This window comes from Arvicanthis niloticus, chromosome 14 (assembly GCF_011762505.2).
Source record: "Arvicanthis niloticus isolate mArvNil1 chromosome 14, mArvNil1.pat.X, whole genome shotgun sequence".
Classification (NCBI taxonomy): Eukaryota; Metazoa; Chordata; class Mammalia; order Rodentia; family Muridae; genus Arvicanthis; species Arvicanthis niloticus.
The window spans coordinates 61,297,528-61,324,048 of record NC_047671.1 but is presented as its reverse complement, the minus strand read 5'-3'; the positions used below and the strand labels follow the sequence as shown (position 1 = coordinate 61,324,048).

The window sequence follows — 26,521 nt, the reverse complement described above, 5'->3', positions numbered from 1 at the left end:
ATGGGAGCCATGTGACCTTCGGGTACAGCTCTCTGCTCTGGGTCTGGATGGAGTACCTGCTCCATCCCTTGTGGCTCTGACCTAACTGAAGAAGGTCTGGGCTGCAGGAAGGTAGGCCCCATGGAAGGCTCTTCGGGGGAAGCAGGGCCTTGAGGGTCTGCCCCTCTCTGCCCAGCTCAATGATGGAAGTTGGTTCTCAGCTATTGCAGGGCATGGGGATACGGAAAGGGAAAAGCCCACCACAGACCTCTTGGGTCCTGGGTACAGGAAAGCAGACCTAAGTGAGTTTGATACACACATTTCTCTAAGAAACTGTCCTCGCTGTTTTATATAAGTGATGGAGAGGAGTGATTTGTGTGGAGTCACCTAAGCAGGAGGTGACCAATCCAGGGGTCAGACCCAGAAGGGTGTAGTTTGAAATACATACTTGCAATCATTCAGGAACTACAAGTCTGTTAGGGGTCTCTCTCACCAAAAGGATTTGGAGCAGTGGGTTCCCAAAGTCCTTTTGGAGTAACCTAAACTCCAGATCACTGATGTAATCTGCTACAGCGACCACACATCTGCCATTCAGAAACCAGTGGAACATGCCTTGTGGACTTCTGGGACAGGTGTTGTTACAGGTCACTATTACCAGGAGGTGAAGAAGATAGGGTCTTGTTGATGTCCTTGCTTCTCAAGCCCATCTTTCTGTGGCAGGGCTTCTGAGACAGTTGTTCATACAGTTTTTTTCTCTTGCTAATTCTGTGGCTCCCTGGTTACTGGAAGGGAACCCAATGAGTGACATCAAGTGGGTTCTAACAAGGCTCTGGTCTTGCTTGTACTATTCTACCAACACTCCAACGTCCACACACAACCTTCCAGGGCATCCCTCTGCACTGCCACTGCACTGCAGCTGCAGACACCTCATCCTGCCCGTGGAGCCTATCCAGGAGTGCCGCCTTTCTCTCCCGATCACCGGGATGGTATATGTGTCCTGCACAGGACAGACTTGCCTCCATTGCCCAGCCCTTCTGGCCACGAGCATTATTTCCCCTGCCCTCCACACTGGGCAAATCCTACCTTTCAAGGAAGACAGGCGTCCTCTACTTCTTCCTACAGCACCTCACTCTCCTGCCCGCCTCAGGCTAGTCACCATTTCCTTCTCAGTGCTCAGGGTTGTGAAGGCTGCCCCATTGTTGGAGCCTCACCTCCTAGCTCTGCTCTCACTCACTGGACACACAGCAGATGGACCGTAGATGAACGCCCCAGAGAGTAAGCCTGTGTATTCTCCATCTCCATAAAACTGAAAATTCCCTGGAGCTGAGACAAGGCCTCTGCCAGCAAATAGATCCTCAACCTCTTCTAGGTCTTGTTTAAGAGTGATGGAGCAGGCTTGCGGAAGAAGGAAAACATTCCCATTCTCAAGGGCTGGTTTTTAAAGACCATGGTACTTGTAGGTGAGCTGTGTCAGACCACTGGCAAATGACTGTGGGATGTGGGGAAGGGGCGTGGTCTCTGGTCATCTGCCCCTGGACCAGGCTACCACTTTGGCTTTCAGAGCTGCCCACAGGATGCACATCTTTTTGCATGACTAGGCGAGGACTTCTTCTGGCCCTATAGCTCTCCCACCCACTTTCATGCACACATTTAACAATGTTCCTGTCAGAGACCTGGAGAGGCCAGGAGGCCAAATACAACAGCCTCTTCAGGGAGTGGGGAAGGGCGGGGCCAGGACTCACCTTCTCTCTGTTGCTGCGGAATCATTGGTGGTGGCTGAGGAAAGGCCTGGCTTATCTGACCATAGGCAGCAGGGTAGGCAGCTGTTGAAGAGCCGAAGAGAAAGTCAAGAGGTGGCAGCAGGGTGCAGAGAGACACAGACAGGGTGGGAGGCCAGAACAAAAAGAGAGCTCAGAGTCAGTGAGCATCACCAGCCACAAGGTGGACAGAGACTCAGGCAGTTCACAGAAAGCAGCTTTCAGTTTGGGTTACGTGTGCACACAGGCAACTGGAATCTGAAACAGTGGACAGCCATAGCTGACCTATCCTCACTTCTGCTCAGATGATACCTGGTGGGAAGTAAAGTGCTGTCTGATGGAGTATAGGTGTGTGCTCCCCAGGAGTGTACCTGATGTTCTGTTTGGTTGGGAAAGGTCAGAGGGAGGGCGGGAGGTCCATCTCTCTTGGCAGCCCAGCCCGGCTCCCACAGCTGCAGAGCATGAGGTTAGAGCTGGGGTAGGACTAACAATAATAGAGGTTTGTTTTGGCTCCAGTTGAGCAAGGACAGCTTCCCCTGAGCTCTGACCTTGTAAAGTAGCCCCATCATCCACAGGGGACATCGTTAGATCTCTGAAGCCATCGAAGAATTGCCTTAGCCAGGCTGGACAGTGGGCACAGGCTGAGTAGGGATGAAAAGAGTATGTGGCTAAGTGGTGGGACAAAGGAAGGAAGTTTGGCTGGGTCCTATGACACTTGGTCTGCTGGCCTCAGGCAGTCTCTTCCTGCCTGCCTGTTTGCTGTCTCTCCTCTGGACTCCATCTTGCTTGCCTGGAGAGGAGAAGCTGCTTCTCCTTCAGAGTCCCTCCTCCTCTCAAACCCAGGCCTCTGCTTCCTGGGTCAGAGACCATGAACTATACAGAGCAGCAACCAACGTAGCTGTGTGGTAACTGTGTAGGACGAGCTCACCAGGCACATTGGTCCTGGCAATCAGTGCAATGCAGACAGAAAATCAAACGTATTACTGCTCTACTATAGCTCACCAACTCAGGGAGTTCTGGCCCTCCCTCCAACCCCCTGCCACAGCACCGTGTAGAGAACCTGAGGTGAAAGACAGTCTAGCAGTGATGGAAGAGAGTATCTCTGCCAGCACCACCCTCCCTCCTTCCATCTGGAGCCTCTACTACTCCCTCCCTTCCTTGTGCAGGGCTGGGACCAGATCTGGAGAGGAAGGCGCCCCTGGCGCAGGTATGTGAAGATCTAAGTACAGGAAGTGAAAGAGCCAAGAGGCTGCATGGATACTAACGTCCTGCATACTGCTGCACTCCAGCGTAGGCCTGCTGCAGGGGGTCCGCTGCGGTGGGGCTCTGTGCTGCAAGAAGGCAAGAGAGCAGAAGTCAGTGATGCCCACCCAAACTAGCCCCTGTCCCCACAGTGCCCAAAGGGATAACACTGTGGCTGGGCTGCCTTCTCTAGTCACCACAAGCTGTCCCTGAGACAGGGCAGCTGAGACAGGCACCTTGAGAGCTGCGGTGTTTTTGGAGTTCTCTCTTCTGCACCCAGAACCTTGAGTAGCTATACAGTTGTTTATTCTAACTGGGAAGTGCATAGTGAAGCTGGCCTGGGGTGGGACTGAGATTAGTTCATGCAAAAACTTATGCTGGCTGGGAAGAGATGCCAGTCCATGACGGCCTTGGTGGAAAGACATGTGGGTCCTGGCTTGAATTGGGATCGAGGACCCAGGAGTGCTCAGGCTGGGGCCTCTTGTTCACAGATTTCCAGAAGAATGTAGGGACAGTACATTAAAACAAACAAACAACACCAGCTTGTATATTCCACACAAGCGAAATAAAGGCTCTAGGCGGACTCACCCTGACACTCTGTCCCTGTGCTGGGTAGTTTTTTATTAATGTGACAAAGCTAGAATTATCTAGGAAGAAGAGCATCAATTGTGAAAATGCCTCCATCAGACCAGCCTTTAGGCAAGTCTGTAGGACATTTTCTTGATTAATGATGGGTGTAGCAGGGCCAAGCTCATGGTGGGTAGTACCATCCTTGGACAAGTGGTCCTGAGCTGTATAAAAGTGGGCTGAGCAAACCATGGGGAGCAATCCACTAAGCAGCACTCCTCTGTGGCTTTTGCTTCAGTTCCTGGCTTCAGGTTCCTGCCTTGGCATCCCCCACTGTCCCGTAGCCCTTGTTATGTTAGCCAAATAAACCCTTTCCTTCCCAAGTTGCTTTTTAATCGTGGGTTATTACCACAGCAATAGAAGGCAAAAGAAATCACTTCCCTTGGGTCTGCCAACAGGACTTGGAGAAAGATACCACACAAAGAAATCAAAGGGCCAGAAAAAGAAGAGCCTTGAATCAAAACTTGAGCAGACCTTCTGGAAAACGGGACTGGGGAAGGTTTGCTTGATCCCTGGCCTTTGTTGTTGCTAAGATCTCAGTAGAAGAATGAAGTATGGGCCAGCAGTGTGTGCAGCTTTTGGTTACCAAGGACAGTGATGGTTGACTGGAGAAAAGGGCTGGTCCAGGAAGATGTATAAAGATAGATGTCCACACACTGAGAGGATACAACCTCATTGTGTTTGAAAGAAGCAGAAAACCCGGAAGCGGCAGAAAAAAAGCCTGGGCTCAAGTGCCCCTTAACCAGCCAAGCCTGTCAGGCTCCAGTGCCTTTAGTAGTGGGAACTCCCACTTTCTTATGAGCTCTTGTCTGTGAGCCTTTGGCTAAATTTTCTCCAGAAAACAGCACCTGGGATTCAGAGGAACCTTGAGAACAGCCTGGGACAAAAGTCCTTAGAGACAGGCAGGTAGGTGACAGATATTATACCTCCTAGGAATTGTGTGTGTTTGTGTGCGTGTGCGTGTGTGTGTGTGTGTGTGTGTATGTGTGTGTGTAAGAAAGTGGGCTGAGTAAATTGTAAGGAGCAATCCACTAAGCAGCACTCCCCTGTGGCTTTTGCTTCAGTACACTGAAGCTTAGCAGAAGGAACCTGAACAGGGATCCTTTGAGCTATTTTCTGCCTGAGACTATACCAACCCAAAGTCCAGTCTACATTTTTTTTTTATGGTGGAGGCTAGAGCCAAGAATTCCAAGCTGTGATATTTGGCAGAGCTAATTTCTGCTCCCTCTCACCTATCTCCTTTGCTTTCTTCTGAGCTCCTTAGAGTGGCAGTCATATCTGGTTTGTTGTTTCGGTCTTCCCAGATGCTCACCCATGCAACACCTTTACACATGTAAGAAATGGTGCCCTTTTCTTACTGCATGAAGTTTGAAGCCAGTGTGCAAAACAATCTGCACAACTTAGAGGCAGTGCCCAGTATATTGCTAGGAGCTCAGTAAACAGTGCACTGGGGGGAAAAGTATAAATAGTTCTTGGTGCTTGTCAGAGCCAGTTCTTTGAGGGTTGTGTGTGGCCATTAAAACTGCACACATTATGTACTTCCAACATGATCATGAGCAAAATGGAAAAACAGAGAAGCGAGTGGGGCTAACAATGGAAGAGAAGCATGCAGAGACCCCTCTCTGCTTCTCTGCCTAACGACCTCATTAGTAACTGCCAAAAAGTGAACATTTTGAAGGATCTCGCTCATTACTGTGGCTCCAAACTACGCATTTAAAGATGGTAAATTAATTTTTTTAATGTACTACGTTTCTCCTTTCCTTCTCTTCATCCCTCCTCTGGTTCTGTCAGGGAATTGTTTATGGGATATGGCAGATTGTTACAAATAGGGGGAAAAAAAGCATCTCCAAGCTCCATCAGAAAAATGGCTCACAGATGTCAGTGAGGGTGGGGATGGAATTGGAGATCCAGATGGGCTTAGAGGCAGGGAAGAGTGGAGGGAGAAGACACCCAGATGTGCCAGCAGTAGCATCTGACAGGCCTGAGATTAGCAGGGTCACTTGTGCCTCCAGCAGGCCAAGCCCCTCCTCTACCACCTGTGCCAGGCAGGAGTCCCCATGCTTAAACAGCACCCCAAATCCCCTGGGGTCTAACAAGATTAGCCTCTTGTACTTATTGGGCTTACATCCTAACAACCCTGCCCCTTCCCAGCAGGCCTTTTCCTGCCTCTTGGTTTCCAGAATAGCTCATCCTAGGGCTGCAGGACTCTCACTTCACTTGAGTCCCTAGTCATCTTCAATCAGAGAACATTCCCTCTTGATCAGACTCAGGTGTGCTGTTTAAAGGTGAAGAAGGAAGGTCGATAGTGTGCTCTCAACCCAACTTTGACCTCCTGGGGGACAATCCAATGTCCTGGAATCCTAGACTCTAGTGAAGACTTGGCTTTCATGACTCTCTCTGATCTCCAGAAAGGAGTACAGTACTTTGCACACCTCTATTATGCTAGTCTAGGACTCTGGACTCTGCTTCTCTGCCATGGTATCTGTCATCCTTCATATAAGAAGAAAGAAGTGTGTTTGGAAAGTTGCATGCTCTTGCCATGTGAGTTCCACTGAATTTGACGGAAGCAAAGTCAATCTGCAATCAGAAACGGGCTTCATTTTCACAGTTCACCTCCTCAGCACAGACCTAGGAGCTGTCCAACAGGAGCGGTCGGACAGGAGCTGTCCGAAGTGCTGACTTTTTAATGTGTGCCAAAAAGACTGAACTGGAATGTAATGTCTAGATGGTTCGTCAAAAAAACATTCAGATCCTTCTCCCAGTGAATCATTTGTTACTTATCGTGAAATGTTACTTATCATGAAATTCTTCTAGCTTTAGCCCTCCTACTTATTACAGCTCAATTCACTCTGGACCAAATTGTAGTTACTGGGCTCTTTTCTCTACCTTGGTTGTACAGTTGTTTCCCGTGTCTTTTCTTCCTGAACATAGTCCCTAGAATAGAATTATTTATTATTGATAAGAAGACACTCCCCATGTTAAGATTCTGGTCCTTTCTCTCTCTCATTACAGGCTCCCTGAAACAGGAAGTGGCTGGCCCTCTTCTGTCACATTTGTGGAGCAGAAGGCCGGAATTGTGTATTCCTTCTTCTAACAGTGAGCAAGGGAAGAATGGACAAGATGTCTGTTACTTTGGGAAGGAAGAGCTTACCTGGGTAGGGGTGAATGCCATTGGCAAACACAGCTTCTGCAGCAGGCTGCCCATTGGCCTGTGGGGGGAGGCCGGTGAAGCCGTTCACCCCAATGGGGGACGGGATGCTAGGCACAGCTGGTGCAGTGATGCCTGGAGGAGTGCTGCCACCTGGTTTGGGGGAGGCAGAGGGGTTGGGGGAGAGAGAAGGCAAGGGCAGCAGAGGTGAGGAAGGCTGAGCATGGAGTTCTACTTTGCTACTTCTCAGGGCTTTGGGACAGTCTTGGCCCTCATACAACTACCCTATCTTGTTGGTAAACTATGCCCTGGCTTAATTTCTTGAATTTAATGTTTTTATTCATCCCAGATTATTCATTGTTCAAAGTAGAGCCCTTACCCCATGAAGATTCTCTAACCACTGAGTGTTATCTTTGAACCTAGAGCACACAAACTAACTTTCAGTGTCCTTGACTCTGGCCACATTTGGCCCTTTGTTCTTTTTCAGTAGGTCTTGTGCACTCCAGCCAAGTCAGGATTGGCTGGTCCTCTTTGAGCCCATGAAAGGCTTATCTGCCTCTCCCAAGAAGTTTTGCTATTCAACCTGAGAATTCTAGATCCTTACACTGGGGGAGATGTGACAATTTAGTGTCTAATCAGCCGCATTTGGCTTCCTTCAGCAGAAGCAATAGTGGTTGTCATGATAGTGATGATTCCATAGATTCCATAGATGACAATGCCATATTTCAGGTGGTGGGTTGCAAGATAGAGGAATGTTATTGTGCTGAGGTCCTACACGATGGAAACAGTCAGTCTCTACTGTACCATTTCCCAGACCCATGATTGTCCCCGAGGTTGAGGACCAGAACTAAGTAATGGTGTGCTGCTCTAGTTAAGCCTAGGGATATTTCAATTTTTGTGACTTTGAGCTTGGAAAGGAATAGCTGGACCTCAGGAAGGTTACTGCTATGGTCTGGTACAGAGAGCCAGAAAGCTTGGTAAAAGGGAGCCCACCATATCAGCTCATCCTTAGATTTAGAGCCTAGGACTTCTTACTGTTGACCCCTTAGTCATTTGGAGCCAGATAGTTCTTCATAGGGAGCTACATTGTGAGATGCAACAGCTCTCTGACCTCTACACACTAGATGCTAGCCCTCTCTATTATGAGTTGTGGCAAACAAAAATGTCTGTGGACATTGCCAGATATCCTAGGGGTGGGTGGCAAAATTGTACTGGACAAGAGCCAAGAGCCACTCAAAAACACATTTTGTGAGATGGGTTGATTCCAGTACATCCATGGATGACTCATGTGGTTCTCTAGTTGGTTGTGTAGTTTCTTGGAAAATGCCCACTCATCAAGGTTGACTTAAAGAAAAAGGCAGAACCATGCTGAACCTCAAATGGGAATGTTTGCACGTCACTCTCTTTCCAGACATTGGTTGTTGATAAAGATGAGTTGTTTTTAGGCAAGGACCAAGGACAGACAACTTTAAAGAAACTATCTCCCCCTGAAATCTTATTGTAGATTTCATTGTACCTACATCTCATCTCCCCTTAGGCTCCTACAGATTAGAACATTTTTGAGACAAAGTACTTGGGCCTAGACCCCATGTGTTCTTACTATAGAACAAAGCACTAGTAGCTGTAATGATGCCCAAGCCTGGGTCCTGCTATTCTTTCCCCAGGTTAGAGACTGACGGGCTCACCTGAGGTTGGGGTCATAGGTGCGGCTGCCAGGCCATTCATGTTGAGGGCTGCCATCTGCTGCATCTGGGCGGCAGCAAAGGCAGCCATGGGATTCAGGTAGCCTCCTTGCGCGACCGATGCCATGAGGGCTGCTTGCTGCTGCATCAGCTGGGGCAGAGGGAGTGGAAAAAATATCACAGGCTTCCAGGGGGTAGCCCTCCCACCAGGGGCTCAGCTCCTGGACACCAACCTCTGAGCCTCGGGAAACTGGTACAGTCTTTTGGTCTCTATCCCTAGAAAGCCCCGAGGCCTTCTCCTTGCCTGCCTTAGTCTCCACTTTCCTGGGAACTGACTGGCTGGTTTAAAAAGGAACAGTAGGGCCTTTGGAAATCTAAGTTTTGCAGGGTTAAGGAAAGAGGCTCACTCTATGTATGCTCATTCTATGTATGCTCCCCAGTCTGTGTAAGACACGTTGTTCTGGGGAATGGCACCCAGACTCCTACAGACCTGTTGGATGAGCCATATACAGCTAACAGGGTAATCTGTTCAAAATTGTCATATAGAAGAGACAAGAGAAACATGACTAGATCCCCAAACGTTATTACAAAGATGAGTGGGGACTGGGAAGGCTGCTGTAAATGGTCAGGACTAGACTCTGCTCACGAAGAGAGTGGTATTTACAGGAGGGTTAGAGCCAGAACCCTGGAGGACATAAGGACAGCCATTGCAAGGATGATGGTTACAAGTCTAGAGGCATAAAAGGGCAGTATTTTAGAGAGGATACCGCTATGGAAGAATCAAGCTGTTTGGGCCAGAGGCAGGGGAAGAGTGGGTACTTGAGGCTTTGGGTCTCTTCACAATTCCTTCCAGAGGTGACTGAGAAAAACCTCTGTAAGTAGAGTTTCTGGAGTAAGGGTCAAAAGCTTGACCGTTACTACACTGGTGCTCTCTAGCCTTCACAGTGATTGGGTGGGTGGGTGTGTGCTGGGGTGAACCATCTGGCTACCCTACGAAGGATCTTCTCTGGGAACTCCTCCCTGAAAATAAGGACAGCATCCCACCTCCTCCTGGCAACCACCCCTACCTGGATTCTCTTAACTTCTGAGACTACACTCTGGAGTTACGCCTGATATTCTTTGCTCTGGGGACAGAACAATGTTTGGGTAGGCATCCCTGTTCTCTGGGGCTGGGGCAAGGGGAGCTCCATCACAACCCTCTGCCCACCCTTGCCCCCACTTACTGCCTGAGCGTAGGCGCCATAGGCTCCGAAGGGGATGGCCATGGGGTTGAACATGCCCATCTGGCCAGCCATCTGCTGCATCCGTCTCATTGTACGCTCCTTGTCAGTGTCTGCAAACTTGACCACCAGGCTGGAGGAGGCTCCCTGCAGCCAGGGTGGCACATGAGATCCGCTTACTCCAGTCTTCACTCCCAGAGTCCCTGCCCTGGCCCGCCCCACACCCATGCTTTCTGTGGGGTGCTATACTGAGGTCACCCACGGGTACCAAGTTTAAACCCCACCTTTTCTCGGTTACCTAAATCTACCCTGTTTTGAGAAGCCATGGTAAGGTTGATGAGACCCTGCACACATCCCGAGGGTCACACTCACAGGCATGGTCTGGCTGCCATGTAGAGCGTTGATGGCGGCCTGTGCCTCGGCATGGGAGGAGTACTTCACAAAGGCGCACCCTGTGGGGATAGGACAGGCTGAACCATGACCCTGAGAATCCAGCAAAAGAGAGACATACGGAACAGAGACAGGGCGGGCGGAGAGGACAACCCCCCCCATATGAGCATAAAATGTGGAGGGGGGCAGGACAGTGACAGAAAGGGGCACAGAGCAGAGACCCACGGCCCCCTCTCCTCTTGGGTCTCCTCGAGGACCACCTGACGGCGGCGTTAGCATCCTTTCCAGGCCTGCGCGCGCGCGCACACACACACACACACACACACACACACACACACACACACACACACCCTTGCTGTTGCCGTCCGGCCCGCGCAGGATAGTGCACTCCTCGATGTTCCCGAAGGCCTCGAAGAGGCGGCGCACGTCGTCCTCGGATTGTTGCTTGTTGAGCATACCCACGAAGAGTTTTCTATCTTCTAGAACAAAATAAGGAGATGCTTACCCGGGCCAGGGGAGGAGCACAGGGGAGGGGGGAGGGGAAGGATTCGCCGGTAAAAGGGCGAGGCCAGAGAGGGAGGGAAACCGGGTAGGGAAGGAGCCTGTTGGAAGCGGGAGGAGCTCACAGCCAAACGCCGAGTGAGAGGGAGGAGCTTGGCGGGAGGTGAAGGAACTCATAGCCAGAGCAAAAGCAACTGGGAGGGGTGAGGTAGAAGCTCCGCTAGAAGGGATGGAGCTCTCAGGTGGGTGGGGAGGGAGGGAAGAGCTTGGCTGGAAGCCGAGGGGTTACAGCGTGGGCAAGGTAGTGGTGGCGGGGAGGGTGGGAGGTGCGGGGTGCAGAGCATCCAGAGCAAGTCAGCATCAGCGTGGAGCGAGAGACGGATAGCAACGACTCCCTCTACCTCCTCCTGCTAGAAGGCAGGTTTCTGAGAAACCTGGTCCCTGGTCTGACTTCTAGGGTACACTGGTCATATCTAGGCTGCCTTGTGTGCCCTTCCTCCCTCTAAACCCCATCTTCTCTAGTGCAAGAATGAGATGAAATAGGTGGTCTTCCCGGAACCTGATTGGAAGGTCCTGGGCAAACTCCTCTTCTAGGACAGCCTCTTGCCCAGTGTGTCTTGTACCTTCTCTTCTCTCACTTACTGCTTTGCCTGTGAGACTGGTTTCTGTCTGGCTTTCCTCCTCATATCCTATCTCCAGATTGCTCCCTGGAGAGAAATGCTAGATCTTTGTTCTGCAGCACAAGTCCTTCAATATCAGGCCCTCAATTTGATTATGGAATAGATGGAGTGACAGCATGTCCAGTGCAGAGCATCACTCCTTCTCTAGCCATCCCAGGTCCCACCATCAGCTTGGTGCACTCGTTTATGATGGGTGAATTTTATCTCCTCGCCTAACCTGCTGGACATGTTGTGAACTCATGGCCCATGGACCAACAGCCTACGATATTTGGACAGGGAAAACTCTGGGTTTGGTCTAGCCTGGGCTGCTCCATCCCACTCTGGGTAGGGCTATGCGTTCCAACCTCACTTCATTTTCAAATTTACAGTGCCCCTAGCTCACTAACTGCAAGCTCTGGGGTGGGAATGGACATCAGAAACCAGAAAGGATAAGAGAGAAAAAGTGTTGAGGCTACAGTGGTGCAGTGGAGAAGAACGGGGAAATGGCGAGTAAAAGGATCAGAAGCAAAGCTTAGGGAGAAACTGGATGGGTAGAAACAAGAGAAAGAGAAAGGAATGAAACCTTAGCGCACTGGTTCTCAACCTTCCTGATACTGCGACAGGGCTCCTCTTGTCGTGGTGGTCCCCAACCACAACATTATTTTTATTGCTACTTCAGAACTGTTGGAAGTATCTGGTATGCAGAATATTTGATATACAACTTCTGTGAGAGGGTCACTCAACCCCAAAGGGGTCACGACCTACAGGTTGAAAACCACTGCCTTAAAGAAAAGAATCTGGAAGAGAGGAAGACTAGAGGGAGCCCTTTGAGAGAGGAAGGTGGGAACCTGAAACAGAAGAATTTTCAGTACTTCCATGGAGGTTTGGAAACTTGCCTCTGCCCCAACTGGGTGCCTTTTAAGGGCTCCAAGTTCATGAACAGTATTTTCAAGACTAAAATCCTATAACTTCCTCATCCCTGGGCCTTCCCCTTAAAAATTCTCTTTCCTCCCTTCAGAATGGCATGATGCCTTCTTTGTGATGTTGATTTAAAGCCTGGAACTCAGTTCCTTGCCTTACCCTTCTGATGTCTGAATGTATTCCTTTATTATCTTTTTTTTGACAGCTTTCTGATTGCATTAAAATTCATTCACAGTGCCTTTCTATCTTGACTCTTTCCTGTTGCCAGTGGTGTTTCTCCCCCTGTTTGTTGTTCCCTCCTGAGTGGCCCTTTGCTATGTAGTTCTCTGGAGACCTTTTTCAACATGCAGGGGACCAAGCTGCCTCCTTGCTGACCACTTTGATGACCCCGGGGAAAATGTAGCTAGCTCACTTTTCCCAAAAGCTACAAGATAGAAAAACAGACCTGGCTCCAGACTTCTTCTCTGATGAAGGCTAAGCAGTGCAGATGTTCCTGTCTGGATCCCGAGTGTCTTTGATTTGTAGTCTTCCTTTCTATTTGGATTTTGTTACCATGGAGTTAGTCCTAAGGCTTGTATTTCATATCAAGGGCTAGAAGGATTCTGAGTCTAGAGTGGGCCTCTTTGGCGGGCCTAGCATGTCATATTCAGTTTCCTTGCCACCCAGCTGTATAACTAACTGCCTCATGTCTCAATGTTCTAGGTCTATAAAATGGGAACAACATGGCCTTCCTGCCTATGGTCTGGGAGTTGCTAGGGGAACAGTGCCTGGTGAGCAGTAATGGCAAAATTATTTGCGATTCTTTATGCCATAGGGAGAGGAAATGGATGCTGTTTCTCCTTGGTTTGCTTTGCCTTGATTTGGCCAAAAAAGTCATCTCTGCTCTGGAATGCAGTGAACTCCAGCCAAGGTCTCATCTACCCTCTGCTTCTGGACCCCAAGGCCCTTGCTGCTGTATTTTTCTCTTTAAAACCGGGAGTGCTGATATCTTTAGATGTGCAGAAGTGCCTGGAATTTTGGGGGCAGGAGAATGGCATCCTGGAAGGTATGTGCCAGTCTCAGAGAGGGCAGCTCGGCTCTGGATCTGGATGTCATATCCCCATAGGAAAGAAGCTTGAGCCTGTCAGAGTACCCAAGTAAGTACCCAAAGTCAGAGTACCCAAGTAAGTGCCGAGTGAAGGTATGTATAGCCACCAGTGGAAGAGCCAAGCAGAGCATCGCAGGCCTTTTGACTCTCTTCTCTGGTTGACCCTCTCCAAGACTATTTATTGAAAACTTACTGTGTGCCTGGGAAAGGAATCTGAGATGAACCTTGAAATTTGGGGAAGATGCTTTAGCTTCTGAGTTTTTCTCTTTCTGTAGGTGGAAAGGTTGTACATGGGGATCCAAAGCTTTTGCATTATGGACCCCAAATCTCTGCCATGAACCCTAGAGAATAGTCATGTCTGGATTCCTAGTAAATGGTCACATCTAACAGCTTTGGGCTACAAGCCAGTAGGTGCTGGTTTAAAGAGAAGACATGTTATGTCCAGGAGGCTCCCAAGAAGGTGGGCTACAGATGTGACCTACAGAGATCTACAATCTGGAGAGTCCAAGCAAGGACTCAGGGGAGCTCTTGGTTGCCTTTCTCACCTGCTTCTATGTGATTCTATAGCTACACTTGATATGTAGTGTTCCCTGTTCCTCTTCCTCCGTCTCTTTCTCCCTGCCCCGCTCCCTGCCAGGGCTTATATCTGAAACATATGCTGCTCTCCCTTATAATAAACTTTCAACTTTGTCTCACTCTGGCTAGCCTGAAATTCTTTTCTGCAGTGTAGTCAAGGATGTAGTGGAAGTTCCTTCTGGTGTCAGGGCTTGCAAAAAAGAACCCTGGGACCTTGCTTCTCATTTGCTTCCTGTCTGCTCTCCCTGCCAAGCAGCACATAACACCTCCTGTTCTTCCAACTTGGGAGAGATTTATTGTCTCAGAGCCCCAGTGTGACTCTGAGCTTTTCCCACCTATAAAATGCCCTGGGCTGAGCCTCCCTGGATTCTGGTGGAGTGTGTAAAAAGGCAACAGAGTTGCTTGCAGGAATCTCTGGCTGTGCAGAGATAAAGACTCCTGCACTCACTCATTTGTCTAGCCTGGTCTTCAGATGAAGACAGGAGGAAGGGTCCTCCTTACTGGAGAGTTTGTAACCCTGAAGCATTGCTACATCACTAGGCAAAGGGCTTAATAAGGGCAGCCCTTGAATGGGAGGCTTTGGCTTGGCTTAGCCAGTCTTTCCCCAGCACAGCCTCTCCTGGGGAGCACATTGTTGGCCACACAGTGCGATGAGCACCAGAAGGGCAAGGGGTGATTGACAACAGAGCCACTTGACTTGCCAAATGCCAACATCTTGTTGATAATGCTCAAATCCCAGTTAAATTTTAAAACTTTGATTGACCCATTACCCTCAGCACTAAACAATACTTCCTGCTTAAGGGTGGATGGCTGCTGGGGCACTGTGGACCTCCATCAGACAGTGAATGTTGTTTTCTTTTTTTCACTGCTGCAGAATTTTCTCACCCCCTTTCCTCCAGGTGCTGCAGGGGCAGGGGGGATGGCTTGCATATTGAAGAGGCACAAGCTAGGGAGAATGCTGGGGTTAAGCCTTGAGGAGAGTGAGAATCACTGGTTTCTGGTCAGGTAGCTGGTGAGTAGGATGGCGGGAGACAGGGGATGCTAAGACTGTGGGCCAGTCCACACATGTCCATTGACAGAGCTAGAGGCATCTCTCCTACCCATAAAGCTTTTATCCTAGGTGTGGACAAGGCAAGGGTCTGCAGACTCCTCCTCTGGGCAGAGCGTAGAGCACTGGGGGCATCCCATGCTGGGTCCCCCAGAGTCTCTTGGGTACTCCTTTCTGTGTAATTGGTCCCCACTTAAGATTCCTCTTTGAGTAAATCCCTGAAGCCCCACAGGCATGAATTGGGGGGGGGGTGTGAATATCACTTATAGATTAATTAAAACCTTTCTTCAGTGGATTACCAGGAGTCACATTTGACAACAGGAAGAGGTAGGCAGCCCTGACAGGAAATGATGCTCTTTTTGAATTGTCCTTCTAGCACTTTCTGGCTATGTAACTTTAGACAAGGCATTTACTCTCCCTGAGTAGAGCCAGGTGAGAATGAAGTGACCTGAACTTTTCTGAAGCTCTTAGGACAGGGTCTGTCATAGAACAAGTGTTCAATAAATGCTTGTTACTGTCACTGTTAGTAGCCATCTCTGCTGCTTACCCACAGGCTGCTTGCTGGCTGTTAGGTAAGGTATAGAACATTGAACTGGGCAGCCATGTCAGTCTGGACAACCTAAGAAGCCACCTTCCTGGTTGTCCATCAGTGTTTCACAGACCACTGAGAGGCTCCCCAGAATCCTCTGGGATGCCTATCTGGATGGAGCCAAAACAAGGGACACCTCTGTCAGCTCTGTCCTAACTACACTGACCATCTCCATATGACATTTGCATTAATTCCTCTAGGCTGTATGAGTCAAGCATATATGGGTCCAAAGGGACAAGTAGGGACCACACCAACTCATCTGAACCTGCATTTATGTGTGCAGTTTTCAAGGTTGCCAGACTATGTCATTCCCAAGCCCAGAAGCCACTGTGATCTCTTTCCTATTCCCCCTGGTAGCCCCCTCACTGCTGCCAATGGCAGCACCCAGCCTCAGATGTGTCTTATACACAGGAAGGCCATGGGCAGGGATCAACCTCTTTTCCTGGATGGTTGCCCACTGTTTCCTGATGCAGCCAGTTCTCAGTTTCACTGGGCCCACCAGAAAAGCAAAGCCAAACTTTGGATCCCTCTGAAGCTGACAGCCATGCTGGCTGTCCTCTTCACTTGGGTCTCAGGGGTCAACTGCCAAGCCTCAGAAGAGCTCTTACAGGAAGAGACCCAAGAAAGAGGAGAATAATGCCCCCCCTCTTCCTCTCTGCTCCATTTCTCTCTCCCCCACCCCCCACTGTGACAGAGCAAGAGCCAGTGACAGGCAGCTGGGTTGGGAACTGCCTCCTGAGGATGAAAGGCTTACTGCCTGGGAAGAGGCTGAAGGAGACATCAAACCAGATCAAAGGCTGCTGGGATGGGGACTGCAGTGGAATGCAAATGAAGACCCTCACCCCTCTGGCCCCCATGGGCAAAGGCAGTGCCAGGCCTTGATCTGACTAGTTCCCTCCAGGACTGGGCTGTTTGATGTTGGTGTGGGAGGGAACAGAAGCTAGAGAAAGCATCCATTCCCTCCTTCTCTTGCATCTCTGTAGCCAGCCTCATCCTTGGTCTTCTTCCCCTCCTTAGACAGAGGCGCAGTCTCTACCCATTGCTTTCTATTTCTCTCTGATATGACCCCTAAACCCTGCTCTCTACTCTCCAAACAGCAACTAGAGTGTCAGCTAAAAGCAAGGTAGAGCCTGTCCTTCCTGTGTTTCACACAATAGCTTCTGTACGGAGCCCAACTCTACTCTGCTCTTCCTTGAATGAATGACCGTGTCTGCTCATTATCCAGTGACCAGCAGGTCTGGCATGTAGTAGATACTCAGTGGGCAGCTGTTGGCATGAATGAATGAATTCCCCTGCTCAGTGAATATGGAGGGTTGGAGCTGGGGTTGGGCTGGGATTGGTGATAGATGGAGGGGGTGTGGTAATGACCTCAGGAAACCCTCAGAAAGGAAGAAATGAGTGTCCTCTGGAGATGAGTGGGCACCCATCACAGTGAGAGCAGTCTAGAGCAATGTTTCTCAACTTGTGAATCATGACACCTTTGGGTGCCAAATGACTCTTTTACAATGGTCACCTGAGACCATTAGATAACACAGATATTTGCATTATGATTTATAACAGCAGCAAAATTACAATTATAAAATATCAATGAGATCATTTCATGGTTGGGGTCACCACAACATGAGGAACTGAGTTAAAGGGTGGCAACATTAGGAAGGTTGAGGACCACTGCTCTAGAGAGATGGACGTTATGGTCTTGAGGAAGGGGGCTGGATTCTGGAGGACTCATGGGGCCTGGGGGTTGCCAGAGTTTGCTTGTATGTGCACTCTATACTTCCCTCTACACACACACACACACACACACACACACACACACACACACACACACACACCATACACCCCTTTCTCCTTCTCCCTCCATCAATTGGTACCCAAGTACATCTCCAAGAGACTGAGCCCCGGGCCTCACCTTTGACACTTGGAAACCTCACAAGGCCTCACCCTGCTCTTCCCCTTTCCTGTGCACATCAGGTCCTGAGTCGGCTCTGTCTGTCCCTAGTTCTTAGCACTGTTACTCTTCTGTGGCTCAGTGGATTTGGATTAATATTATCATTACAGCCATATTCAGCCCACCCAGTCTCAATGTCTCCACATGATGAAAGCCTGTAGGATTGCCCTCCAGTGTCATGGAGTTCCTAATGCCCCGAGCGTGCCTGCTCTGATCCTGCTGTGTCAGCAGAACCTGTTCCATTTACCCAACAGTGACCAGGCCCCAGATGTAAAAGTAAGTGCTCTACAGGCATGGCGGACATTATTCACAGTGTACAGATGAGGAAACTGAGACACACAAAAGGTAAGGACCTATCCCCATAACTCTGACAGAGACTTTGGAGAAGGTGGGACTCATGCCATGTGGCCTGAGCTGTGATGTACAGGCTTCTTCTGTTGCTCTTGGTGGAAGAAGGGGCTACTTGGAGTCCTCACTCTCTGCCTTCTCCTTCCTCCATCTTTGCCCAGACAACTGGCAAATGCCCAATAACCACCCTGCTTTGTGCAAGCCAGGGCTCCAGCTCAGAGCCTAGGAGTGGGTGAATGGGTGGGGCCCTCATTACCTACTGCTCAGTTCCCAGGTGTTAGCCTCCTGATCATTGCTCAAAACTCCCATCAGAGTCTTGTCTACCTCTCTGCCAAGAGCCCTTGTTATAAAACCTCCTGGGTGCCCAAGAAGTAAATCTATGTTTTGGAGGCCACAGGCCACCTGGTCTGTACATGAAGGATCTTTTCTCCCAGTCACACAGCAAGTCTGAGGTGTAGGCACTATGGCTTGAGCCATGCTCTGAGGACAGTCTCCGTCTCCCTCTTTGCTTCTTCATTGCTTGGCATCTGTTCAGGCCAGAGGAGCAGAGCTTGAGACATTTTTAAGGAGACTTAGAATGTGGGGTCTCTTACTACCTTGTAGAAGTGGGGAGCAAAACAGAAATGGTTCCTTCATTCTTGCGTTTTCAGAAATCCCTGATTGGGGTCTTGAGTTGGGGCAGATCCAAACTCTGGAGTTCTGTGCAGGTTCAGGGCAGGGTGGGGAGTGTGACTGAGGCCACACCCACTTCTCTTGCTGCTACCGCTCTTCTTGACCTTCCATCTGTGAATTAGGCACATCAGGGTCCCCAGTAGGAGCATGGGACATGTGGTGGCTTTTTCTAGAAGTCACCTTTTGCTGAGCAGGCAGTGCACAGTCATCTCTCCAGGTAACTGATTATACATTTGATCGGGTACATTATCCTTCCCAAGCACACAGCACACAACAGACGGCCCGGTGTTCTGTGGGGACTTCTCAGCAGCTGAACCCTGTTGTCTAATGTGGTTTCCACTGGCGTCTGGCACAGTAGCCTGCATTTCACCCATCACAGGATAATTTATAGCATAATGGGGCCTTTTTTCCCCCTTTATATCATGCTGGAGCATAAATTATGGCCAGTTTGTCCTCAGTTCTCAAGGAGACAGACAAAGCAGAGCTGCGTTCCAGCCAGGAGAGGGGTTTCTACAGGGGATGGCCAGTGGTATGGTGGTCCAAAGAGAGGAGGGGTGTCAGAGGATAAGAGACTAAGGACTAGAGTGCTGACAGGGCCACACCCAGCCACAGAGCTGGGGAAGAAATATAAGACCACCCAGAACCCGTTTGTCTCTACTAACTGCCAAGCGGAAGCTAAAGTTGAATCTTGTTGCTGGGTAGGAATAAAGCCCGGGGCGGCTGTCACTGCCTGCAGACAACCTGGCCTGGTTGTGGGCTGACCCTCGTGTGAGCCTCAGATCCTCTCAGCTGTGGTCTGGTTTCCTACAGCCTCAAAGAATAGGCATTCTTAGCTTCTGTGTGTCCACGAGCCATCATCGTTCAAAGCACAAAGTGAGGCATGCGGAGGAGCAGGGTAGATGTCTGTCCTCTGGCCTTCCACCTATTTTTAATACTGAGGGTGGGCCATTCTAGTGGGTGCTGGAGAAGGTAAGGGCTTCTGGCTCACTGGAGTAGGCATGGGTATGCAAGCCCAGGGTCCAGAGAATTCCTTTACAAGGCACCAAAAAAGATGTCCTGGAGACTGTGGCTCCCAAATCTGTTTCCCAGTTCTGCCCATCACAAAGATCTCTGGGGTTCCTCAACCCAGAGAAGGAGGAAGGAAGGAAGAAGAATGAAGAAGGACGAAGTCTTCAGAGGCCTCCTGGTGCTAACACTTCCAGAGTGACCTAGTGTTGGGACCACCTCCGGTGCTTTTCCTGCAGCAGCCCCACTAACCTCTATGCAAGACGGGGATTCAGCTCAGAAAGGAGACTTAGGTACCTCCCTGGATCTCTTCAGAGCCTATGTCCTGCTCTCTCTCTCTCTCTCCATGGGAATTACTGTCCTTCAGAGATAATTGGCAAGAATCACAGACCTTATAAGATGATTTTCAGCTGTGGCTGTCATGAAGATTATTATTCGGAAACTTTCAAACTACAGGTGCCTACGGCTGGCCTCAACATCAGGTTTGATTGATTGATGCGTGGTGTCCAGACATAAGCATTTTGGTCTGGGTTTTAAAAAATGACTCAGATAATACCAGTATGCAGCCATTGCTGGGAAGAGCTTACCGCGGTAAGCTGCTCCTGGCGGCTGCCTCGATTGAGACCCTACAGTGCTGGCTTCCCACCTGCTGTAAGACGAGGCAGGATTCTAGATCCTGATGGTGCTTGGAAGGATGGCAGCACCATATGTTTTATGCCCTGACACTGGGCCCAGGCATTCTCCCTGCCCCTTCCTATCACTCACAGGACCATCTCGAAGGATGCTGTCTGACTTTGGGAAATAGAGAAAGGAGAAGGCCCTATGTCAGCAGCCTTCCAGTGCCGTTTCAGACCCTTCCCCTCTCTTTGCCTTGTTCCTTCCCCCCAGCAGAGCAGCCCTGCTTGGGAGAGAAATCTCAGCTCTCCTCTCACCATCCAGCCCCATTCTACTTTCCCATGTCGACTCGCCACCCAACCCTCCTAGAGTCGCTGTTGCCCTCTCTCCTGAAACCTAGAGGTCCCGTGCTTAAGTATACATTGTGTTAACTCATGACTGATAATGGAGTCTAGAGAGACACAGAGATGGATGGATGGTAGACATGATTAATAAAGGCTAGATATCCAGATTAAATGTTAGATGATAGATAGATACACAGATGAGAGAAAAGTGATTGCTGGAAGTAGATTTATGATGGATGGCACATAAAGAGCAATAGGTAAATGAGGGTGGTGGATGGTTGCTGGGCTTCTTAGAACTTCAGATAAAGGGTCTGAATATAAAGGTCAGAAAGCGTGTCACAGCCTCTATAATATTGGCGTGTGGGCTCTTAAAAGAAAAAGCCGTTGCTGACTCCTGACCTTCCAGGAAGCAACCTGTCTTTCTACCCCAGGCCCTGACATTCTATGTTTCCCAATGGGCTTCTGCTTAGCACAGATTTCAATCAAGTTGGTTATTTGTGGACCCCTGAAAATTCACATGGCTTTCCCGGGTCTACTGGTGAGCCAAGGTCACCTCCTGAATCCCGGATGCACGCCATGAAGACCTCCCTTTCCTGGGAGAGGAGGGATAGCTTCAGTCTAGGTGTTTTGTTCACAAAGGCCAAGGCTAACCCAATGGAGCAATTTGGCTTTTGAAGTTTGGCAGGACTGGTTCGTCCCTGTAATTAGATGGCAGGTGGTGGCCCATATGGTGTGTGCGGAGCTGCAGCTCCTCATTCTCCCGGTCGGAGATCATGGAGGGCGAATTCATCGTCAGCACCCACTACAGATCACACAAGCTCTGCAGTGAGCACTTTGACTTCATGAAGTGGGTTCCACTATCACTCCATTTTACAGATATAGAAAGTGAGGTATAGAAGAGTTTGGCAGCTCTCTAGAGGTCCCAGGGTTCATATGTAGCGGAGTCAATTTGCATCTAGGTAGTCTGGCCCCCGAATATTCATCTATGGTATAAAGTGAAGCACCCCACCCCCACCCTGGGGTGTTCATCAAGCTCTGACAGGCTCAGGCACTGCATAGCAAACATTATGTTTAATGGCCAATAGAATCAGTAAAAGAATGTCCGCTTGCTCCAGGAAAGTAAGTAGTCACCATTGGTGCATGGCTGGCATGGTTAACAACAAAGGAGGCTGCTCTTGCCATTAAAAGGGTTTTTCTGGAGACTTCTGATTGGCAGTATTTGGCTATTATGAAGTTCATCTGACAGAGAAACAGAAAGGAGATCTTTCATGCCTCAGAACCTGCATGCCTGCCATGAGTTGTCCTAGGACTCATTTATTATTCAGCACTCAGTCACAGTCATTACATCAACAAATGATGTACAATACACTATTGAGAGATAAAAGACTTTGACCCTTGAGTAAACGTTTTTCTTTTTTCAAATTAGGGCATGATTGGCCTAGCTCTAGAAGCTCAGGACACAATGGATTGCTAAGGTAAGATGAAGGGGGGCCAACAGAGGGGACTGAACTATCACAGAACAGGAAGGGTTTGCCAGGATCCATCATCTTCATGGCTAAGGACCATGACCCATGAGGCTGAATACAGAACAAGAAAGAGGCTGTTCCACCCAAGTCCCAGGCCGGCGGCTGAAGAGGCTGAGAAAGAGGAGCTTGAGAGAACAAAGGTCTACTTCCCCTTCTGGGGCAAAGAAGGAAATCTGGAGAAGAGAAAACCCAGAGTCACAGCTAAGTTACGAGGAACTAGAAAAGTGAATTTTGAAGAGGAAGGTATGACCCTCATTCTGACAGGCCTCAAAGGAAGTGACCGGGCGCGATAATTCTTGCCAAGTCCACTTTGATGAAGCAGGTACGCTGGGAATGAAGAAAGTGGCGGAAGGCTGTGGCTCACTAGCGCCCTCTTCTGCTGCAGCCAGACATCTTCCAGTTCTGTTTCAGGGCTGTATGGTCCCTGCCCACATTAGCCAGAGAACAGGTAACTAAGGTAGCAGGCTGAAGCTCACACTGGCGCTAAGTGCTTGAAGGATTGGAGCTGCTGTCGGGCAGCTGGATCACACCTTCTCTGCTCTGTGCAGCAGCACACTGTTCATACTCACTCGGCTGTCAGGCTACCTCTGGAGGTCTACCCCCGAGGAATTCCCCTCTCTTCACTTTAATGAGTTTTGAGGTGAGGTGACTCTGCCATTCCATCGAGACTGATCTAGATAGAAAATACCTTTTGTGATCAAGGAGAGCAGCTAAACTTCTGGGTCTGCATGCATTGTCTTGAAATGGAAAAAGAGAAAGTGGATGAGTAGCCGGAGAAAGGATTAGGGAAGAGGGTGCCTGGAGATTGGAGTTATGGCGACATTCAGACAGGGGGGGCTGAAGAGAGCAGGCTGAGCTGAGAGAAGGCCATAATGGGACCAGGGGCTGAATACACAACAAGAAAGGGGCTGTTTCACCCAAGCCCAAACCAAGCAGGCTGAAGAGGCTGGTGGAGATAGAGGAGCTTGAGAGAACAAAGTTGAAACTCTCTGGATCCACTCTGGGCAGAGTGCTCCCTGTCTCTCCTCACTCTCTTCAGCTTTGTAAGCACGGTACTTGGATAGGTTAGGGTAGCTGTGTCCCTAGAACTTGAGGTCTGGGGTATCTCAAGCTTGGTCTACCGGCTACATCTGAAATGCTTCTTTTGTAGGTGTATGTGACTATTTTTCAGATGCCTATAGACAACTGCTGTGATTTAAAAACACACAAATCCACTTGAAAGCACCATTGAATTCAAGGTAGCTGTTTGTCACTTTGTATTCTCGTGAACAATGGCTACTCAAAGTGTAACATCTGTCAAGGGGGGAGTTGATGAATTTTTTATGTTAATACTGGTTTCCTCACCTTGAAACGTCTGGGAATGCTGATCAAGAAGGGGTGGTGGGATCTCCCAGAGCAAACACAGCAGCCACACAAATCTCAGAAAGTTTCAGCTCACCTGAGACCACAGCTCTTTATCTGCACTGGGGCAGAGCCAAATTTCCTGGGGTTAGTAAACTGCCCACCGTGTACTGCTAACGGCCATGATTCTCTTCCTCTCTGTGTCTGACTTCAAGTTCATCTTGTGATGTGGCCAAGATGACATTACTAGAGAGTGAGGTACTGCATCCTACACAAGGCTTCTAGCAAACACCTGACTCGGCATCTCTGCCACTGTGACACGCGTCCTCTGATGAGGTAGGGTGGGCTTGACCTGCCACAGGGTACCAGCTCTATAAACATTGTTGTAACAAAGAGAGACAGTAACCCACAGACTAAAGATCAGGAGTCTGAATCAGTTCCAGTTGGGAAAAGAGACAGAACCTACATACACAAGCTATCCTAACAGCCTGGCTGATCAGCTTATAGGAAGCGGAAATGGTGTTACCTTGGACTCAGTGGCTAGGGGCTAGGGACTGCCATCAGCTGTGATCAGCTCTGTATTTAGGACAGGAGACTTGGGTTGCACTGCAGCAATGGGCTGGTCTGATGGTGGCCTGAGGCTACAACTACTTAGGTTCTCTTTGACTGACTGGTGGCTGTTCACAGTGTAATCACCTCTCCCCACCATGCTCTTCTATCCTACTAGTCTGAGGACATCCTCATGGTCTCCAGAGTCTACAGATAGCTGCTAGGAATCCTATTCTGCTCAACTTCACCAACAGTACGCATAAACAGGTCTAGTTCTCATAAAACTGACCAATCCTTTCCTTGTCTAGCACAGTAGAGCCTATCTATGCTCTCTGCTACAGCTTCAATGTGTGTGTCTTCACAGAACTTACACAGAGAAGTCCTGCCATGAAAGGTGATGGTTTTAGGGATTTTTCTCAGGTGACTATGTCAAGAAAATGGAATTGGTTCCTTTAGAATAGAAGCCTGAGGAGGGAGAACGTAGCTCAATTAGTAAAGCCCTCGTCTAGCATGCACAAGGTCCTGGGTTTGATCTCCAGCATCTTAGAAGCCAGATGTTGCCACATGCCTGCAATCTCAGCAATGGGAGCTGAAGGCTATCGAATCATAACTTCAAGGTTATTTATGGCTATATGGTATTACATCATAAAGTATGTTCAAAGCCAGTCTGGACTACACAAGACCTTATCTCACAAAATCCTTTCAGAGAGCTTGTGTGTTCCTTTTCTGTGGAGTCAGGCTAGCAGACGACGAGTCTGTTGGCATCCTGGTGGGCTTGTTTTCCTGGCCTCCAGAATTACGAGAGAGAAATTTCTGTGGTTGATGAACTACCCAGATTATGATATTTTGTTAGAGCAGCCGGAACAGATTGAGATTCTCCTATTGCACATCTTGTCATTTCCGTGACAGATAGCATGTCAATACATATTTCTTTCTAGAAAACTTTAATATGTGCTTCCAAAGCTTTACTCTAAAGGGATGAAGATTTATGGTGACATATCAGGTTTCTCGATAGGGAAAAGATGTAAAATAGCTCAGGATGGGGAGACCACCCTAAGACCCTCAAAAATCCTCATTAAGGTTCTTACCCATTGCATGGTCTGTGTGTGGAGGGGACCTTACATCCTCCCTGATGCCGGAAGTGACCCACCCAGACAACTACTTAGCACATTCCCTGGAATGGGTGGAAGTGGCTGAGGTTATTAGTAGTGCCTAATGATATTTGCATAGACTAACAGACTTAATGCAATCATGAATGCCACAATCCCAAGAAAATAATAAAGAAATCCATTATGAAGTCATAAAGCAACTAAGTCAATACAGTAATAACCTGATCCTGTATTAGCTATGATTTCATCTGCTGCAAGGCAATTTTACAATACTCACTGTTTCTGGACACTTTTATAAATTTCACCTTTGTTTGAGATAATTAATTAACAAGATAAAAAAATGCTTCTGGCATTTTATACAGTAAATTAGTCATTAGTCTAAACTGGCAGGCTGTAATAAAATTTATGAAGATGGATGTGCTGGGATTTCTAACTTTTCTTTGCATGGCCTGGAACTTTCTTGTTGGCAAAGCTCTGGGGGCTGTCTGATGCCGTAGTCTACATGCACACCAATTAGAACTCAGAAAGTGTGGCTGGGATGAAGAACAAAGCAGAGATCCATCCACACTTGCTGAGGACCTCTGGGACTCCTACCTTCATCTTCTGTTCCAGGACCCTCCTTTGGGTTCTGTGATTGTTTCCTGGGCCATCATATCACTGAGAACAATGAGATGGTGCTTAAGACAGGAGCTGCCTCCTCTTCTTAGAGTCATCAGGACTGCATTCACTCTAAGACCCTAGGAGAGCACCTTTCCCTGACTCTGCCTTGCTGCTAGTGCTAACCAGCCTTTTGGCTTCTTCCGGCCTGTAGCTATATCATACCAATCTGTTTTCATGATCACATCTGGATATCCCTTTTCCATGTGTTGGTGTCACATTCCCTCCTAAGGACACAGTTTACATTGAAACACCCCCCTAGTTTTCTATGACTTCATCATACCTTGATTACATCTGTAAAGATTCTTCTTCTAAGTAAGGCCATTTTCATGGCTGGTGTGTAGACACACATTTTGGGGTTACTATCTAATGAATGCACTATAGACCCAAAAGCCTGGATGAACACTGTCTTTACTCTACCACAAACAAAGGAATATTCTGAGTCATAGTGAGTGCCCAGTAAGTGCAAGATGGCCTACCTAGCAGGGGCTGGCTACTAAAAGCTCATGGCATCCTAAGAAGTTATAGGGCTGTCTGGAGAGGTTCTGTGAGCACCCCTCACACACACACACACACACACACACACACACACACAGAGCCAGCACCACCCATTCTTCTGTATGTTCTTCCTAGAGAACGATTCATAGCTTCCATCAGCTTTTACAAGGGACCAGGACCCAGAAGTACGCTGTCTAGTTACCATGTGAAGTGTGGGGGTCAAGAGGAAGGGGAAAATGACACAGATTACTGACAGATGCCTTCTGGATGGGCAGTTGTACAAAATGTCTCCAAATCTTTCTACTCCTTCCACCCCTGGGGTGCAGATCATGGGCATTAAGAAAGCAGTATGTGTAGAATTTGCATTTCTGCTGAGCAGGGAGATGGTGGAGGGCAGGCCAGGAACGGGTAAGCCATGCTGCTTCCTAACTTCCCATTATGTGTCCCCACTTGATCTCAAGACACCAGTATGACAATTTTATT

The 26,521-nt window shown here is 48.9% G+C and overlaps 1 protein-coding gene across 29 annotated transcripts in view; it reads right to left on the bottom strand.

Annotated features, from left to right (window-relative positions):
• Positions 1-26,521, bottom strand: part of Celf4 (CUGBP Elav-like family member 4) — a 277,788-nt gene that overhangs the window by 15,311 nt on the left and 235,956 nt on the right. For 15 of the 29 annotated variants that reach the window (XR_004608244.2, XM_034518346.2, XM_034518344.2 and 12 more), the window contains exons 4-10: positions 10,396-10,521; positions 10,028-10,107; positions 9,659-9,802; positions 8,439-8,586; positions 6,757-6,906; positions 3,002-3,067; positions 1,722-1,802 (exon numbers count right to left, since the gene is read on the bottom strand). Coding sequence is in view for 27 of the 29 variants with exons in the window: in XM_034518346.2 (XP_034374237.1) it covers positions 1,722-1,802; positions 3,002-3,067; positions 6,757-6,906; positions 8,439-8,586; positions 9,659-9,802; positions 10,028-10,107; positions 10,396-10,521 (795 nt within the window). In the remaining 2 variants the exon portion in view is untranslated. Of the gene's footprint in view, positions 1-1,721; positions 1,803-3,001; positions 3,068-6,756; positions 6,907-8,438; positions 8,587-9,658; positions 9,803-10,027; positions 10,108-10,395; positions 10,525-26,521 lie in introns of all 29 variants that reach the window. The other 14 variants (XR_004608245.2, XM_034518340.2, XM_034518347.2 and 11 more) reach the window with 2 other exon arrangements.